This window comes from Leptodactylus fuscus, chromosome 4 (assembly GCF_031893055.1).
Source record: "Leptodactylus fuscus isolate aLepFus1 chromosome 4, aLepFus1.hap2, whole genome shotgun sequence".
NCBI classification, from domain to species: domain Eukaryota; kingdom Metazoa; phylum Chordata; class Amphibia; order Anura; family Leptodactylidae; genus Leptodactylus; species Leptodactylus fuscus.
The window spans coordinates 192835657-192855333 of NC_134268.1; the positions used below are offsets into that span (position 1 = coordinate 192835657).

General features: G+C 41.4%; 1 protein-coding gene across 1 annotated transcript in view; it reads right to left on the reverse strand.

Annotated features, from left to right (window-relative positions):
* The window catches only part of PTPRN2 (protein tyrosine phosphatase receptor type N2), a 723914-nt gene that overhangs the window by 37537 nt on the left and 666700 nt on the right, over positions 1-19677 (reverse strand). The window contains exon 16 of the mRNA XM_075271520.1: positions 15271-15344. Coding sequence (XP_075127621.1) covers positions 15271-15344 — 74 coding nt within the window. The remainder of the gene's footprint in view (positions 1-15270; positions 15345-19677) is intronic.

Sequence of the window (19677 nt, forward strand, 5' to 3'; positions counted from 1 at the left end):
CAAGAAAAATATCAGAAAGGCAGAGAAGAAGAATGGTGAGAACAGTCAAGGACAATCCACAGACCACCTCCAAAGAGCTGCAGCATCATCTTGCTGCAGATGGTGTCACTGTGCATCAGTCAGCAATACAGCGCACTTTGCACAAGGAGAAGCTGTATGGGAGAGTGATGAGAAAGAAGCCGTTTCTGCACGTACGCCACAAATAGAGTTGCCTGAGGTATGAAAAAGCACATTTGGACAAGGCAGCTTCATTTTGGAAACAAAGATTGAGTTGTTTGGTTATAAAAAAAAGGCGTTATGCATGGCGTCCAAAAAGAAACAGCATTCCAAGAAAAACACTTGCTACCCACTGTAAAATTTGGTGGAGGTTCCATCATGCTTTGGGGCTGTGTGGCCAATGCCGGCACCGGGAATCTTGTTAAAGTTGAGGGTCGCATGGATTCCACTCAGTATCAGCAGATTCTTGAGAATAATGTTCAAGAATCAGTGACGAAGTTGAAGTTACGCCGGGGATGGATATTTCAGCAAGACAATGATCCAAAACACTGCTCCAAATCCTCAGGCATTCATGCAGAGGAACAATTACAATGTTCTGGAATGGCCATCCCAGTCCCCAGACCTGAATATCATTGAACATCTGTGGGATGATTTGAAGCGGGCTGTCCATGCTCGGCGACCATCAAACTTAACTGAACTTGAATTGTTTGTCCAAAATACCTTTATCCAGGATCCAGGAACTGATTAAAAGCTACAGGAAGCGACTAGAGGCTGTTATCTTTGCAAAAGGGGGATCTACTAAATATTAATGTCACTTTTCTGTTGAGGTGCCCATACTTTTGCACCGGTCAAATTTTGGTTTAATGCATATTGCACATTTTCTGTTAGTACAATAAACCTCATTTCAATCCTGAAATATTACTGTGTCCATCAGTTATTAGATATATCAAACTGAAATGGCTGCTGCAAACACCAAAATATTTAGAACTAAAAATGATTAAGATTAATAGGGGTGCCCAAACTTTTTCATAGGACTGTATACACCCCGTCCACCACTTTACCATACACTTTACCACACTTGTCAGATATAGCGCAGTAAACTGTCTACTGGGAATCATAGTTGAACCTCAATGGTATGAGGATTGTAGGTGCCTATCATTTAGGTGATATGTTCCCATACACTTAAGGTAGCTCTGCACACAGCTATTCCCTCCATATACACGCACCTTTGGCTCAGTTGAGCAGCTGTGTGTTTGTAATAGAGAGAGGCGAATAAGCTGTAACATGAGGGGGTGCAGAGGGTGCAGTCGCATCGGGGCCCAGGAGCCCTAGGGGGCCCACATGCCCTGGCATCAGTATTAAGAATGCAGCTTCCATTTGGCCCATAAGTCAAGGAGGTCTGACCACTATTCTTGACCGATATCTGACCCTGGACATCACCTCTAAGATCTACCATAGAGCTAACCCACGTGGAAGTAATCTCATGATCAAAGACACCCCTTTTCCCTATGAGAACCTGTTCAGGGATTTGTTTCCCTAAAAACATTACAAATTAGGAAAGAAATCTCAAGAGTCACACCTTCCCTTCTATTCTACACGATGGAGGGTAGATCCTACATCCAAACCTATGCTCCTGAGATTGGGAACTGCAGTGGAATCTTTTCCCCAATTTAATTTTTGCTACCATTTTTGCTTCTCACTTCTTATCTTCCTCTCTCCAATTGGAGGACATAACAATGAAGACCAATAATAAGGTCACAGTGCACAATGGATGATTTCATTTCCAAGGAGCCTGGGCGTAGAATACAAGAACCTTTTTTTTCTATTTATTGCTTGTATATTTCCCAGACCTAGAAAACATTTCTAGTTCATATATACTCACATACAGGAAGAAATTCACAAGCTTGAATTACCTCCACAACACATTTGAGTTTCCTGGAGAATTCAATGTATAACCTATCAGATAATAAGTTTTTGCTGCTTGGAAAACATTTTTGATTTATTCTGTAATTGAAATGATATATTGCTATATACTTTACCATGAGCCGCAATTTATGTAGAAACAGAATAATGTTATGGAAAAGTAGAAGAATGATGTCCCTTTTCCAGGGAAACGTACGGCGTATATATTTCATATTGTACATTCACTTTACATTGTCAGTGGTATTTGACTTAAAAAACACCATATCGCCTCCGCGGAATAATGGGCCTCAGTATTATCTCGATGCCGTTGTAGATCATTGACCAAAAACAACTCATTCTAAAAAAAATATGTACCTGTCAACTATGGAAACTACATGTATGGACATCATACGAGCCAACTCTCCTGAAATGTCCAGGAGGCTCTCATAAATAAAAGGGGAACAAACCCATATTCCCATATCAGTGGGTAAATTTCTCAGGCTTGGCGGATCGCTCCCGCATTGTCTAAGCACAGTCTCATTTTGCAGATGACATGGTCAAAAAAGTCACATGGTCAGCACATTGCTTGCCTATATCCCAAAAGAGTCATATGCAAAAAAAGGGTCATGGAAATATGGGATTGGTCAAAAATTTTCACGGAGTACACTGTTCTCTCTGATCTTGCTCTAACCATCCTAGTGGTGACTGTGTGTTGTTGCCGATGGATAAGACTAGAGATGGGTGAACTTTACAAGATTAGTTTTGATGAATTTTCGTGAGGTTGCCTCAACCCTCTGCTTCGCAAACTATTATTATACTCTGGGGTCTGCTCACATGGCTTTGAAGTATCATGACATTGGCAGGCCCAATGTGACTACTAAGGCCCAATCACAGGCATCAGTGATGACTCCGGGATATGTGGTGTCATCCAGAGGCCGGAAGAGGATCATGATGTTGGATCGATGATGAAAGGTGAGTATAAGTGTTTGTAATTTTTACTCACCTCCCCTGGGCCTCCACTTATTATACTCTGGGGTCTGAAGAGACGCCAGAGTATAATATAATTTTGTGGGTGATAAACCTCAAACATTTAGGGTTTAGGTCAAGTCCGAAACGTTTGGAAAATTCTGATTGAATCTGATTTAATCCGTATCAGTTCATTCATCCCTAGATATGACCATGATTATAAGAACTTTATATGGTCTGGAACATGTTAGAAACCCAACCATGAATTCCTTATTGTGACTGGGATATCTTCTCCTACATGTAGTGTCCCTGCCTGATAATCTGTCCACATTAAGGACATCATGGCTGGGTTTCTGACAAATGCCAGACCATAGAAAGTTCCTGCATTCATGGTCATATCCATTGTCATCTGGTCAAGATGAATGACTGTCCACTAGAGATGAGCGAGTACTGTTGGGATCAGCCGATCCGAACAGCACGCACCATAGAAATGAATGGATGAACCTGGTACTTCCGCTTTGACGGCGGCCGGCCGCTTAACCCCCCCGCGTGCTACGTCCATTCATTTCTATGCGAGCGTGCTGTTCGGATCGGCTGATCCGAACAGTACTCGCTCATCTCTACTGTCCACTAATATGGTTAGAAAAAATCGTTAAAACTCTGCAAAATTTAGAATTACTTATATTTGCAAAAATGTCTAACGTGTATCTGCAAATCTCACTATGGCTATATGATGAGTTTACATTAGGTGGAATAGACACACTTTACATTGTAACTATACATTGGAACAACAGTATATATTCTATAACTCTGTATATAGATATTTTATATCCGGGGTGGCTTCCAGTCTATAATTATGCTCATCTAATAAATGTACGGCCATATTGTAGAATGCGCGGCACACACTGTACGTACACTATCGAAGACCCACATTCAGGTTCTTTAGTACAAAGCACATATAAAGAACATATGCTGCCTTGTAGAAGTGTCATTATGCTGTCATTTAAATGCTATAAATGTGAAGAGCGGCTGCGTTACGTAGCGAGCCAGCCATTCATGGTCTGCTAGACAGAAGCAGAGAGAATCAATGCTGATTTGAGCAGGGCTGTCAGGGAGCTCAGCTATCTGTTACATCAGAAACAGGCCATTCGTCGCCTTTTAGCGATAATCAGCTACTGTCAGAAAACTGCTTTCTGGAACGTGGCAAACATAATGATTAAGAACAGGGAAATATGCCATCTGCTTATGAGGACTAAATATAATTACAGCGGAGCCATGAACGTTCTGTAGGATGTGACACAATTAAAGTTCACCTATCGCCTACTAACTTGGAAGTGGAGATCGGCAAGTAGAGTTTTCACGTTCGAGAGCTACAGTTTGCAAATTGCTGTCTAACCCTTTTTCTGTTATTACAGGTCAGGGTCATGCCGTTTATTCGATGTGTTCCTATTCTATAGTATTGTAAAACTGATACAAAAATTACTAACTGTGAACCTAGCGAAATTTGCCATTTGGTAGCCTGCAGTCTAGGAATTTACTTTAATGTACTGTGCTAATATTGGCAATCATGTATAGAGGATAATATAGATATACAGTATTGAACATAAGGTTTAGGCTGGTGTGCACGGAGGACTCTCCCCTGGTTATGGTATAAAACTGGTGGAAACCCAAAATACACCCAATGGACCCCATTATAATATATATAGTGCAGATAAATATTATTGTTCTTCTTCTTCTTCTTAATATTAATATTATTACTACACTATCTACCAATAAGTATTTGGACACCCATGTAAATGAAGATATCTGCGGTCGTGATGTATGTCACGCCTTCCACCATTAAATAGGAAACAGCATTGGCATTAGTCACATGCAAGATGCCACAAAGTGCAGAGTTGTCTGATTTCGAGAAAGGGGTAATTGTGGGGACCACAGAAATGGTCGATCTTTAAGGGACATAGCAAGTAAACTGAATTACCCAAAATCGACAGTGGCTATGAAGTGGAAGGTGAATGGTGATTCTCAGAATGTGCCCTGAGTCGGCAGACCCCCGAAACTGGGAGAAAGAGAGTGACGGGTGCTGGCCAGAGAAACCGCACCCAACCGATGGCTCACATACACCAGGAGTATCACCAGGCATCCGGGAGTATTGTGTCGCTCAATCCCATCTGTAAGGAAGCATCTGCTGGGGTCTATCAACTATTGGATAGGAAGAAATGTTGCTTTTCTATTCTACCACAGGTGTCCTAATACTTATTGGTAGACAGTGTATCGTCTAACGGGTCCATTGGTGTCCACAGGTAACTGGGTTTCTTTAGCAGACGGCTAAAAATGGACCCAAACGGAGAAATGAATGCTAGTGTGAACACTTTCAAAAATAGAAGTGTTAATGGTTTCTTTTTGTTAAAACAAAATGAAGTGAATGAACAAAGAGAAATCTAAATCCCATCAATATGTGGTGTGACCTTTGCCCTTTGGAGGAGAAGTCCTGGGAGTGATGAGCCGGCCCCGGCAAATATAACCCTGATCTCAGCATCATCCAGTCTGTCTGGGATTACACGAAGAGACAGAAGGATTGGAGCAAGTCTACATCCACAGAAGAGCTGTGCTTAGGTCTCCAAGATGGCGGGAACAACCTCCCTGCCGAGTTCCTTCAAAACTTTCTGCAAGTACCGAGAAGAACTGATGGAAGGCAAAGAACAGTCACACTAAATATTGATGGGATTTAGACTTTTCTTTGGTTCATTCACTTCATTTTGTTAACTGATAAAAATAAATTACCGTAACTATTTCTATTCTTGAAAGCATTCTGACTTGGAAGCATATTTCCCTTACCTGCCTGAAAGTTTTGCACAGTATTGTAGTTTTACTGGTTTATGCTGTCTGCTGTAAATATGTTTCTATTTCTGATATGCTGTCACACCGTACAAGAAGGTTACCCACTGCTCTCCCCAGTAGACTACAGTTCCTTAACCTTTTGTAGGTCGTGAGCTGCTTAAACGTATGACAGATGGTGTTGCGCTACATTGAATAATAAGAGGCGGAAATATATTAAGTTATGACCAGGTATTAAACTGTTAGTGAGATTTTGCTGCTTGAACAAACACTTAGTACTGCTATAAAATGTCACTATTGCACAATAGTATCTGCAGAAAATCAGCTGGGGGCTCCGTGTACAAGACCTGACAGCTACATGTTGGTCATGATCCACTTTTTTGGGATACAACGATCAGTGGTTACACCAGTAGACAATAGCCACAACTACTGTACTGTAACATAATTATTAAAGGGCTTGTCCATTTCAGAAAACCTACAAATATATATATATATATATATATATATATATATATATATATATATATATCCTACTAATATTATAAATGTGAAAGTTTGTGTGTTTGGATTGTGTGTTTGGATGTTTGTGGGTTTGGATGTTTGTGGGTTTGGATGTTTGTTCCCAAATCACACCGAAGTGCCCCAACGGATTACAGTGAAATTTGACACATACTTCCAATGGCAGAATGGAAAGAAAGATAGGCACATTAACATCACTGTCGGATGCCGGTTTTTCCAACCGTGAGCCCTGAAAACACGGCCGGCGGAGACTGAAGGACCTGCGATGACGTCATGCGCGCTGTTACCCCATAGGACCATGCCACGGATGGGGCGGTGCTGTGGAGGCACAGGCTGGCTGCCGACCCTTGACGCTAATCTGGGATTGGAGTGGCCAATACAGGGGACAGAGCTATAGCTGCTGACCCGGGGCGCCCCGCGACACGAGCAACATGGTGTCGCATATGCGGGCTTCCGAACATGCCAGGGTCACGGCTGGAAGGCATGGGGAGGGGGAGGCCGCAGTCGCGGTACGAGTCAGGGGGAAAAAGAGGGGGAGACCGGGGTGGCAGGGGGTGAGGAGCATGGGGTTGTGGGTAGAAGTGGGGCAGGGGAAGTGGGAGGGGAGGCTGGGGTGTCGGGGGGGGGGGGGGGAAAGGGGGGAGCCAGGGTTTTGCGGCAGGGGGAGAAAATGGAGGCCTAGCCGCAAACCAATGGGGGAGGGGCCAGAGCTGCGCTGCAGGTGGGTCGCACAAGGAGGGAGGGGGTTGCGGATGAAGTCTCGGGTATTGCATATATATATATATATATATATATATATATATATATATATATATATATACTCTTGGTAGAATGGAGGGTGGTTACAAAGAGCATCTCTCTCTGGAGGACTTGTCCTGGCCTACATTATACAGACAACCCATTCATTTTAATGGAAAAGGTGTAATAATTATTTTCCACCTATGGTGGCGCTGCAGTAAAACCTAACACTTAAGGCCAGGTTTCCCCACAATTTACTGCTGATCACTAGGGGTCCTAGCAGAGGAAAACGTGTCTTCTTTTTTTTTTATCTAGACACCATCTCATATTGGTATCGGAAAATAATAGGCTTTCAGGCAGGAGAAGAGACAGCACATTTACCAGGCAAGCCTTATTACATAGGCTAGATCCATAAACATATGTTATAGTTTCAGGCAATAAATTTACTTAACTTCTGACATTTTTGATGTATGAGGTATTTTACATGAAAATAAATAACTCCGTGCCAAAAATCTAATTTATGAGCCACTCATGGGTAACCAACTGGTAACAAACTAATGAATACGACATTGATTACATTTCAATTTGCATAACGTTATGGCGGCCTTAAGCACCGGTAACCATTACTCATATAGATCTATGTAGATCCCAAATTTGGTAGACAAGATGAATCTGCCTCAGGAGGACTCCATGCTTCCTGGGGTAGAACCAATGACCAGAAAATTATCATCTCAAGTAAACAACAGTGTCTTGGATGGAGATGACCAGATTTAAGAAACGTGTTGTGAAGAACAAAAGTTGTTTTTTTACAAAGCTGTTCATCTTGTGACATTCACGATAGATATCTCGAGTCAAGAGAATGAGTAATAAAGGAAAGACACGTCTATACATCTTTTAGTCCAAGGGACTAACACAGCCATGTACATAAGATCTGTTAGCCAAGCACCCGTTTGGCCAACGCCTCTCCTGGCAACCCCTTACACGTGAATGCTCAATAAGGAGAAGTAAAAAGCTGCTGCTAGAATCCTTTGGTATATATTTTGATAACCTTTCATGCCATACGAGCAGAGAGATTTTCTTTCTACCACCCCCCATTGTGTGACTCTAAGCATTCCTGCAGGACGTGACATTTAGCTTAACTCGAAGCTCTTGGGTCTGATGCAAATTCTGTAACGGAGCTGCCAAGCAACGTGTCATATAAAGTAACGCTGTCCTTGTATGACTTAGTGAGGCTGCTGGGCTTCTTAAAGGGACCATACCAAATCAATAACTGTTGGTTAGTAGCTATTCCTCCTTACTACCCCATACACATAAAGACTTGGTTTGACTGAGTGTGAGTGAATTTTGAGTGGGGAAAAGGGAGCATACTTCTAGACACCTCTGAAGATGGCCTATTTTTCTTGAGAACAAAGGACTGACAAGTTAAACAACACCTCCACCAACTTCAGCTATATTTGCCTTTAATTTGTGCATTCTGGTGCAGTCGGAATTTTTTCTCTAGCCCACCTTTCCTGTGCAATGAGGACAATTAGTTTCAGTCCTTGATATGCTAACTAGACTCTCTAATGTCAAGTGGGTGGTATCAGGCAGGAACAGGCAGAGGGGCATGATTCAGAGGCAGGCAGTGCCAGATCTCCTTGCCTGCTCCTGTCTGACAACGCCCACCTGACAGTATATAGCTTAAACAGTATATCAGGCACCAAAAGTAACTGAACTGATTGCTCAGGAACAGCGGGGGCTAGAGAAAATATTCCAACTGCAATGGAATCGATGGGAAGGAGCCTATTAAGGCTCAAGTTGGTGGAGTTGGTGAAAGGTCCTATTCAAAGGCATTTTCTGAGCAAGCGATACTGGTGTTCTATCCTTCGGATAGGTCATCAATATCATATTGGCAGGGGTCTGACACCCAAGACTCCCCTCGATAAGCTCTCAAAACCTGCTATACAGAGAACAGAGCTGGAAGCAGACAGTGCTATTCTCTGTGTAGCTCAGAACCCATACAAGTGAACAGTATTTCGGTACGGCTATACAGCTTATTACACTTGATAAAGGGCTGTGCTAAGACTGAAACGCGTAGTGTTGTTTTGCCAAATTGAGGCAAATTCATTGTGGTGAAAGTGCAATTCCTGAGACTTGGTTTCCCGGCGGGTCCATGTCTGGTCCTTCTCCTAATACAAGCGAACAGGAATTCAATTACAATACCTCAGCATGGACACTACACAACATATTGTCCACATAGCCTCTGATGATAAAATTGGTTGGGGTTGTCATGGGTGTCGGAATCCCACTGATCTATGGATAGGTCCTCAAGAAACTCCCTTGGATGGTCAACTGGTACAGACAAACTCAACAGGTTCCGCAGACCTTAGGATAATGTGTATAGCCATCTTTAGGCATTGGGTGAATCTGAAACTTACAACTATAGTTATATTTGGCCATAACACTGGTTGTTTCCAATCATATGCTAGAATTATCGCTAGGCATTAATTTGCAATAAAAATCAATAGCAGTCTAGTTAACAAATAACTCGAGACAGAGATCTGAAAGCTCGTCCTTGAAAGTAATGATGAAAAGTCTACATTAATGAGCAAAATCTATTACAATATCCACTTATGAGGAGATCAGACACAGACACAATAAATAAGATTAAATTGGGTTTATAAAAACCCTGAAGAGATAGATGTGTGACTCGAGTGGTTTCCTATAAGCACAGAAAAGCTAAATCAATGTAGGAATCAATGGCAGATCAATAGCGAGATCATCAATAGTTCTTTATGCAGCAGGGGATGATATAAGACTCTAGATCCATCCATTAAGTGCTCCGATTAACTCGCAAATAAATGTCACCCAGCAGTGTATTACAGAGGGACAAGCATGTCTGTATATCGTATATTATACTATTCCCAGTTACACGAGGCCCATATAACACTATAATGTCACCATTCTAATAGCAACCACTTCCCATTTACATCAGCTCACTGCAAATACCTTGAAATGCGACATTAAGTTACAGAGGCGAATCCGCAATTAAAACGTCTTCTCACAAAATAATGATTTTAGTAGATAAGCAGCTGTAAAAAAACTTGGAACACATAGAATTGCTCTGACATTACAAGGCAGTAAGCATCCCAATCTAAACCGCTTCCCCTAAACTAGCCGTACCCCTTCTATAGCTCTAGGCTGACCGCTATTAACCCACATATACAGTGGGGCAAAAAAGTATTTAGTCAGTCACCAATAGTGCAAGTTCCACCACTTAAAAAGATGAGAGGCGTCTGTAATTTACATCATAGGTAGTCCTCAACTATGAGAGACAAAATGAGAAAAAAAATCCAGAAAATCACATTGTCTGATTTCGTAAGAATTTTTTTGCAAATTATGGTGAAAAATAAGTATTTGGTCACCTACAAACAATCAAGATTTCTGGCTCTCACAGACCTGTAACTTCTTCTTTAAGAGTCTCCTCTTTCCTCCACTCATTACTTGTAGTAATGGCACCTGTTTAAACTTGTTATCAGTATAAAAAGACACCTGTGCACACCCTCAAACAGTCAGACTCCAAACTCCACTATGGTGAAGACCAAAGAGCTGTCAAAGGACACCAGAAACAAAATTGTAGCCCTGCACCAGGCTGGGAAGACTGAATCTGCAATAGGCAACAAGCTTGGATTGAAGAAATCAACTGTGGGAGCAATAATTAGAAAATGGAAGACATACAAGACCACTGATAATCTCCCTCGATCTGGGCCTCCACGCAAAATCTCACCCCGTGGGGTCAAAATGATCACAAGAACGGTGAGCAAAAATCCCAGAACCACGCGGGGGGACCTAGTGAATGAACTGCAGAGAGCTGGGACCAATGTAACAAAGCCTACCATCAGTAACACACTACGCCGCCAGGGACTCAGATCCTGCAGTGCCAGACGTGTCCCACTGCTTAAGCCACTACATGTCCGGGCCCGTCTGAAGTTTGCTAGAGAGCATTTGGATGATCCAGAAGAGTATTGGGAGAATGTCCTATGGTCTGATGAAACCAAACTGGAACTGTTTGGTAGAAACACAACTTTTCGTGTTTGGAGGAAAAATAATACTGAGTTGCATCCATCAAACACCATACCTACTGTAAAGCATGGGGGTGGAAACATCATGCTTTGGGGCTGTTTCTCTGCAAAGGGGCCAGGACGACTGATCCAGGTACATGAAAGAATGAATGGGGCCATGTATCGTGAGATTTTGAGTGCAAACCTCCTTCCATCAGCAAGGGCATTGAAGATGAAACGTGGCTGGGTCTTTCAACATGACAATGATCCAAAGCACACCGCCAGGGCAACGAAGGAGTGGCTTTGTAAGAAGCATTTCAAGGTCCTGGAGTGGCCTAGCCAGTCTCCAGATCTCATCCCTATAGAAAACCTTTGGAGGGAGTTGAAAGTCTGTGTTGCCAAGCGACAGCCCCAAAACATCCCTGCTCTAGAGGAGATCTGCATGGAGGAATGGGCCAACATACCAACAACAGTGTGTGCCAACCTTGTGAAGACTTACAGAAAACGTTTGACCTCTGTCATTGCCAACAAAGGATATATAACAAAGTATTGAGATGAAATTTTGTTACTGACCAAATACTTATTTTCCACCATAATTTGCAAATAAATTCTTACAAAATCAGACAATGTGATTTTCTGGATTTGTTTTCTCATTTTGTCTCTCATAGTTGAGGTCTACCTATGATGTAAATTACAGACGCCTCTTATCTTTTTAAGTGGTGGAACTTGCACTATTGGTGACTGACTAAATACTTTTTTGCCCCACTGTATATATATATATATATATATATATATATATACATATATATATATATACATATATATACTTGGTTTAGCCAAGTGTGCATGTGTTTTCAATGAAGAGACTAGACCAATGGTGGTCATAAACTTTTAATAGCACTCAGCCGGACAATAATCATTTAAAGGGATCCTATCATTCAGATGGCATTTTTTGTGTCTAGCATGTAAGAAAGGCTATTTGACTCCTACCTTTAGATGTCTTCTCCGAGCCGCCGTTCAGTAGAAATACTGGTTTTTGACGGTATGCAAATTAGTTCTCTCGCAGCACTGAGGGCAGGCCCCAGCGTTCAAACAGCAATGGGGGCGTCCCCGATGCTGCCAGTGAGCTCTCTAGCACCGCTTCCATCTTCTTCAGGAACGTTGTCTTCCTGTGTCTTCTTCCGGCGGAGGCAGTGAAACTTGTAGGCCTAGGGCAGAGCCTACTGCGCATGCCCGCGGCCACAAGAAATACTGGTGAAAACCGGCATTTGTACCGAACGGCGGTGCGGAGAAGACATCTAAAGGTTATTTCGATGTATTAGGCATAAAAATTGCCATCTGATTGGTAGGATCCCTTTAATTCTCCATTGTACAGAGACTGTTTAACCACTTCCTTCCTCCAGGGTGTTTTTTGGATGGAACTTTGGCTGGCTCTGACTCTGGATCAACATCTGGCACCCTGATCCCTGTTTTCACCTCCTCTTTCCTTCCTTATCTGTCAATACAGGCAGGAGGGTGTCAGGTGCTGGCTATAACCATGTGGTGGGACCAGTTTGGAAAACCCGAGCTTCGGCCAAATAGAACACAGGCGGTGGTGGAACAATGCCTGGATAACCCCTTTAACCTGGCAATAAACCATCAATAGTGGTTGGTTTTTAACCATCTACGGCCATGTCCTTAGATTTGAGCAGATGGAAGTTATGTTGCTATTGTAAAATTGACAGCCCTTGCTTCTACAGTCTGACCATAAACCAAGGAACCTTAGGTTAGGAAACATTGGTGTAGGTGGATCTTATACAGCGTGACATGATATATAGCAGCACATGTCACCACTGGGGGTCAGGTAGTATTAGAACTAGGATCGTCATGTATTGTCTCTGTGTCTAGTAACCAGAGACAGAAAAGAGGAATTTCCCAAAAGGGTCCATGGGAAATTACATTAAGACTAAAAGGATGGACTAATCTTTAAGATGCCAATGTCATAGACATACTTAAGGAAGCCAATATGTGATGAAGTATTTTCAGTAAGAAACTAGGATATTGGTCAATCTCAGATCTAATGCTATTTGCATTTGGAATATAAATGAATTTCTCTGTAACAATACCAGATTTTCTTACACGACTGGAATTTCTTTATTAAGTTCTTTGCGACTTCAAAGTAACAACTGTAGCTAGACTTAAGACTTTCAGTGCTCAGGAAAGCACAATGGGATTAAAGCTGTGGGTGGTCCAAGAGGTTTATCGGGTGACTCTGATCCTAAGACGAATGGCTTCAGTACATGACCATTCCATCCAATGGGCTTTATATAAAGTACTAGGTGACTTGTGCTGTGTCATATCTTAGCAGCCTGTATTTATCATCTACTATAGGGTACAACGTACTGTCCTTATAGGACGCATCAAATGGGAAGATCCTGCAGTTCTAAAACAATTGTCACAAACCGATGCACTTAGTCACATAGGTAGGCTTCAGACACCTAAATAAGTAATCCATACAAGCAGCGCCGCACCTCCCATGAGGCGACCTGAAGCGACCGCTTCAGGCGGCGCTATGCCAGGGCCCCGGGGGGAGGCGGCATTTTTGCTTACCTAAGCCAGTCCAGGACAAGCTGTCACGGCACGGGAAGCAAGTGGTGGATTGGGGCGGCCCTGTGGACGCAGCGCTGCTCCAGCGGCCTCCCCTCACACTCAGGCAGAGAGCAGGTCCTCTCCTTGCCTGCTCTCTGCCTGCTAACGCCGCTCCGCCCCGCCCCCCTGCATACAAGCACTGAGCTTGTCTAGTATTCCCTGCCACCAGACATGCTTCAAGTCTTAAAGGGAGTCTGTCACCTTAACCCAACATACCAATCCAGGCAGATAGATAGGTTACGGGCAACTCAATCAAACAGTGGATTCCCCTTGTGGATCAGAGTCTTCATCACGGATATATCACAGTTTCTGCCAATATGCAAATGAGCTTTTGCAGCATTTAGGGTGTTGGCACTTATTTTTTTGGAGTAATGACCACACTCTTGTTACTCTTAAGAGCTCATTTGCATATTGATAGAAAGAACAATATCTCAGCAACAGAGGCAGCAATTCACGAGGGGGGAACGGCCTAACCTATTTACCTGAGTGGCGGCGTTCTAGTCACCTAAATATTAACACTCGTCTTACTAGATGAGGGTTTCCACCTATATGGATGTCGGATTCCTTTTTTAATTATTGCCTTAGATAATCAATTAAAGATCAGTGGCGGTCCATTGCCCAGAACCGCCGCTGATCAGCTGTTTGAAGAGACTCATGCCAGTGTTGTGAAGTCTTCATTATTTACATGGCACACCATTTGCAGACATGTGATATAATTCACTTCTATTGGACAAGGCTGTAGTTACATCACATGGCTACTATGACACATATGGTGCGTGATGTAACTCCTTGGAGGCGAGCCATGGCTCCTTGAAACAGCTGATCAGTACGGGGCAACACGGTGGCTCAGTAGTTAGCACTGCAGCCTTGCAGTGCTGTAGCCCTGGGTTCGAATCTCTCCAGGAATAACATCTGCAAGGAGTTTGTATGTTCTCCCCGTGTTTGCGTCGATTTCCTCCCATTCTACAAAGATATACTAATAGGAAAAAAATGTACATTGTGATCCCTATATGGGGCTCACAATCTACATTAAAAAAACAAACAAACAGCTGATCAGTGGGGATCCCGACTGATTTTTTATTGATGACCTATGTTGAGAATAAGTCATCCATCAAAAAGAGCTGGAATACATCTTTAAGTAAAGGAAGAAGGTAAAGGATCATCAAACCTGTATCAAATCTGGAGAACTTGTAACTCCACCATAACAAGTAATACCTGGTATTATATCACTTCTCTCATTACAGGGAACACCTAATGAATCAATCTTTGTGTTCATCTACCTCTTATTGTCCCTTGACCACATATACGGAGAATATTTGCCATCAACATCCTTAAAAGATATAGAGTATCCTTGCAAAGATCGAAATTGGCAAGAATTTCTTTAGGTCAATGTTCTCTAGAAAAATGTCTGCAACATATAAGGCCAATCCGTAAGTCAATGTGCAAACCTTTAAAGAGTCTTGAAACACGTCTTAAAATCCATCTTTAGCCTTTCTGTCAGTAATCAGATCGCCATAGACTCGCTCCCAAATTGTATTGCATCTCGTAATTGAGCAATAAGTTGACTTGCTGATAAGCACTTTGGATGTAATTCAGGTTTTTATTGAAGCGTAAAATTAAAAAAAGCGAAGAGGTGAATACTCACGATAGGACTGGCGTTGATGTAGTCAGAGTGGTCGTGGCTATTCTCGCCCTTTAGAATTATTCTATTGTGGTCATCTGTTGAGACAAAGAGAGTAATATAAGTATCTTCGACAGACGGGATCTTTGTGTATTCTCTTTGGTGGAGTGTTTCGGAAGGTGCTTACAATGATACAACCTATATACTTTAGTAGAGAGTCTTTTTGAGCCATATAAGGCATATTTACTGGTGCAACTAAAAATGCCCAAAACCGTGTCCGAAACCTTGACCACTTTACAAATGGTGGAAGCCACAGTGAAAATATTATTATTTTTGGACAGCTTGTAGATGAGATTTGTTTAACTCCTATCCACTTTGCTGCTCCTTTGGCAAGTCCATAGCAGCTAATCCACTGTGTGTGAGCCCCGCATGGACCCATCCTTAAAGGGATTTTCCCTGAACATATACATAGTTTATACATAGACAATTAAAAGTGAAACATTTTGGCAAAGTTAAATAATTCACAATCTGGCTAAACTTTAAAGATTTTTTTCTAACCATTTCACGCTAGATTCATACTAGCATTTGGGTTTCCCTCCTTTGGGTCCGCATGGGGACATGAAAGATGGAGACTCTGTCTGCTTAAAAATGGGTTACACACAAAAACCTGTGGGCCCCATAGACTACAGATTCAGTATAAAACCAGCTGAGAGAAAATTCCTTGTTTCTCCACCGATTTTAGGAGGATTCTATGGCGGAGACTCCTATGATCACTCCAATGCTAGTGTGAATCCAGTCTTAGTGGTGACAGTCTTTTGTTTTGATCCAATACCAATGGATACGACCATGAACGTAGGAACTTACTATGGTCAAAAACCTAGCCATAATTCCCTTATTGTGGACAGGTCATCAGGAAGGAACATTGCATGTACAATAATCTGACCACAATAAGGACATCATGCTTTGGTTTCTGAAAATTCCTCCATTCATGGTCATATCCATTGGCAACCGATCAAGACAAGTCACTGTCACCAAAGAAAAAAATCTTTCAAAATTTTTATTATTTCTATTTGCAAAAATGTTCACCTTTTCATTGTCTACAAATCTAAGTATAGTTATGTTAATAGAAAAAAGCCCCTTTAACCCACCTGCATTGTAACCATACAGAGCGTCACTAAACCATGACAGTCATTATAACTAGGGTTGAGCCGATCTTGAGATTTCAGGATCAATTTTAAAATCCAATTTCCGATCATTTTCCAGCCGATCCCCATCGCGATTGTGAAATTTGCTCGATCGCCGATCGGGATCCGATCTTTCCCAATCCCGATCGCTCAACCCTAGTCAATGCTTCTCTACGGGAAAAGTCACTTTTAGGGTTGAGCCAATCTTGAGATTTCAAAATCCGATTTCCGATCATTTTCCAGCCGATCCCGATCATGAAATTTGCTCGATCGCCGATCGAGATCCGATCTTTTCTGATCCCTATCGCTCAATCCTAATTATAATGGACCGTGAGTAACATGGACATGGATGTCTTTACTGGCCTAAAAATGTAACTTTTCAGGTTACTCTCTGAAATGGGATCTTGATCAGGATAAACAACATGTTAGTATGTAGATATCAGCAAGGTACCCTTGAAAAAGTGAGTTTAGGGTAAGTGATTTCTGTTATGTTCACAATTGTATTAGGGGCTCCAACAGGTTACAGATTTAGTGACATTTGATGGAAGAAAAAGCAGTGATACTTTTTCTAAGAAAACAAAGGACTCCTCCATGGAAGTCCATGGGGCACAGTTGGGGCTGCAACGTATGGAATCATAAGGTAGTACTTGTTGCAACAAAGAATCAATGTTAGTAAAACAAGACTCTACATAAAACCATATGAACCCTAGAGAGGTTGAGGGTTCATGCATTACTAACATTGAAAATTTATATATAATACAAACAATGTGTAGAGGAATAAGAAGAATAATCTCAGAATTTGAGACCATCATGAATTGTAAACAACTTGAGAAATAATGGAGACATGTGATATAAAATACATAAAAACCTCTACCCTAAGTACCAGGTGACTGAAGGACTGTTACTTAAGGTTATATAAGAGTGGTCTATAATGCATGTTATGTACATTTATGATACAGGTCTTGTTTTAAGTGGCTGACTGAGAGTGGGATAATAGAACCCACAGCGGAGACTTAAGGAGCCTGAAGAGCATATTGGTCTCTCTTTTGCATTGTGATGATTGTATAGGAAGCAAGACACTAAAGAAAAATAATCCCTGAATTTCAGATCATGGTAAATTGTGAACAACCTGAGAAGTGATAGAACATGAGCTAAAAAATATACTATATTTAAAATTAACTATATTTAACCAAGTTTTTATGTTAAACGTATTTTTTTTATTTTTTTATTTTCCATGTCATTATTTTGTATTTTAAAAAGTACATCCTGCAATTTTCACTCTGGCCACCATGCCTAATAATTTACATTACATTGCAGCATTTACATCACAGACAAGATGCATAGCATAACAATAGAATCTAACAGCTATTTAATATAATAAATATTACAACAGAGGTTAACGCCCCTACAGATAACTTCCTTAGCCACCCACTACTGACAATAAATATTGTCAAGGATTATCTACATCTATCTCCTCCCGTAGATCTCAATAAATCCACTCCAGATTATAGGTATCTATGGCTATAACTATGCTGTAAAGCATATCACTAAATGCTGTTAACGGAGCAGAGGAGTAGCTCAGGCAAGATGGCCGCCTTCGTTAATAATGTAAAGAAAACAGAATACAAAAATCTACAATCAGAAAATAAAAACAGATTGGAAAAGCGTAATACAGTTTATTATCTGGGTTTAATAAATAAATATGAAAAAATTGGCAACTGATTCTTTTTACGTCACGAAGGAGACTCAAAATTTTTGACCTTTCGTAAAAAAGATAATTAAAAGTTATTACATAATGTGGAATTATCTTAGCTCATATTTTATTGTTATTCCTTTGACCTTACACTTAGTGGCAGTATAACTAATAGCAGCAACTTAATAACATTACATCGAACGACATAAAATGTTGATTGATTTTATTTTTTAAAGAAGTACTCCAGGGATTTCATTGCTACTCCTTTGACCTAATGTCTAACTAATAACGGTAAGACCTAATGCACAGTCATGGCGATGCTCCTCAGAGTACGGGACAGAACACTCATTTCATTTATGGGTTCACCAATTTATGTATTATATCTAGTTAAAGCAAATAAAATGTTTTTAAAGATCTACTCGGGATAATTTTTTTTTTTCCAATCTTTATGTCCCTATTGCCCCAATATACATAATTTGTTCAGTATCACCTATTTTGGTTCTCTAAATATATACCGGAAGAGATTTATTACATCTTCAACCATAAGTTTGCACACAAATTTTCAATCTTTTTTACTTTTTTTTCGTTACACCATCCTCATCCCTTTCCTGATTTGGACTGGGCCATTTTTCTGCCGAATTTATGATCTTTTACACTGGTGTAACTGATGCCTGAAATCTTTCCCAGCTTTGACTGGCCTAGATTTCAGTGCAGGTACGCAGTCCCTTGTGGGGGTGTAACTTGAGGGGGTGCAGTCGCATCGAAGCCCAGGAGCATTAGGGGGCCCATAAGCACTGGCCTCAGTATTGAGATTGCAGCTTCCATCTGGGCCATAAGCCAAGGAGACCCACAGATTACCCCTAACCACACTAAAGTGGATTAAACTCCTTAGCACCTGTAACCATCACTATCAAGAATTCTCTATAGGGGTGAGATAGGGGGCCCCGGACAAAAGATTGCACCGGCGCCCACAAGACTAGTTACGTCACTGGTCCCTTGATTCCTCCTCCAGGTATTGAAAACACCAATTGTCATAATTTTCCTTTGCAACCTCTTAGATTATATAGGACATTATAGAGAGATGGATAATTGCACAGCAGGTACATATAGTACAGTCTCTAGCTGTCCATGTGATGCTGTACTGGTGTGTCATAGGATTGAGAAAGCAAAGAGAAAGAGGAATATTAAAGCCAAGATGGTGGAGCTGGGGAGAAGCTGGAATGTGGGAATATGAGTAACAGACAATCAGATTATGGGGCAGGGATGGTAAAATAGTTTTTGTGGGATTTCTTTTTTAATATAAGGTTACATATACATATGACAGATTGCATTTATTTCAGGGGGTGAAATTAGCAACAAAATCCACAAAAAAAACAGATATGTGGCAGATTTTAGTATGGAAAATTAGTTTTCCATATCACTACCGTAGGATAATCATGACTTCTAGTTGCCAAAAAGTCGAACATTGTTCAACGTTTATGCGGGGGATCCTCTGGTTGCAATGTGACTCCATGAGTAACACAGCAATCTTTGGTCACATGTGGCCCTAGCCTA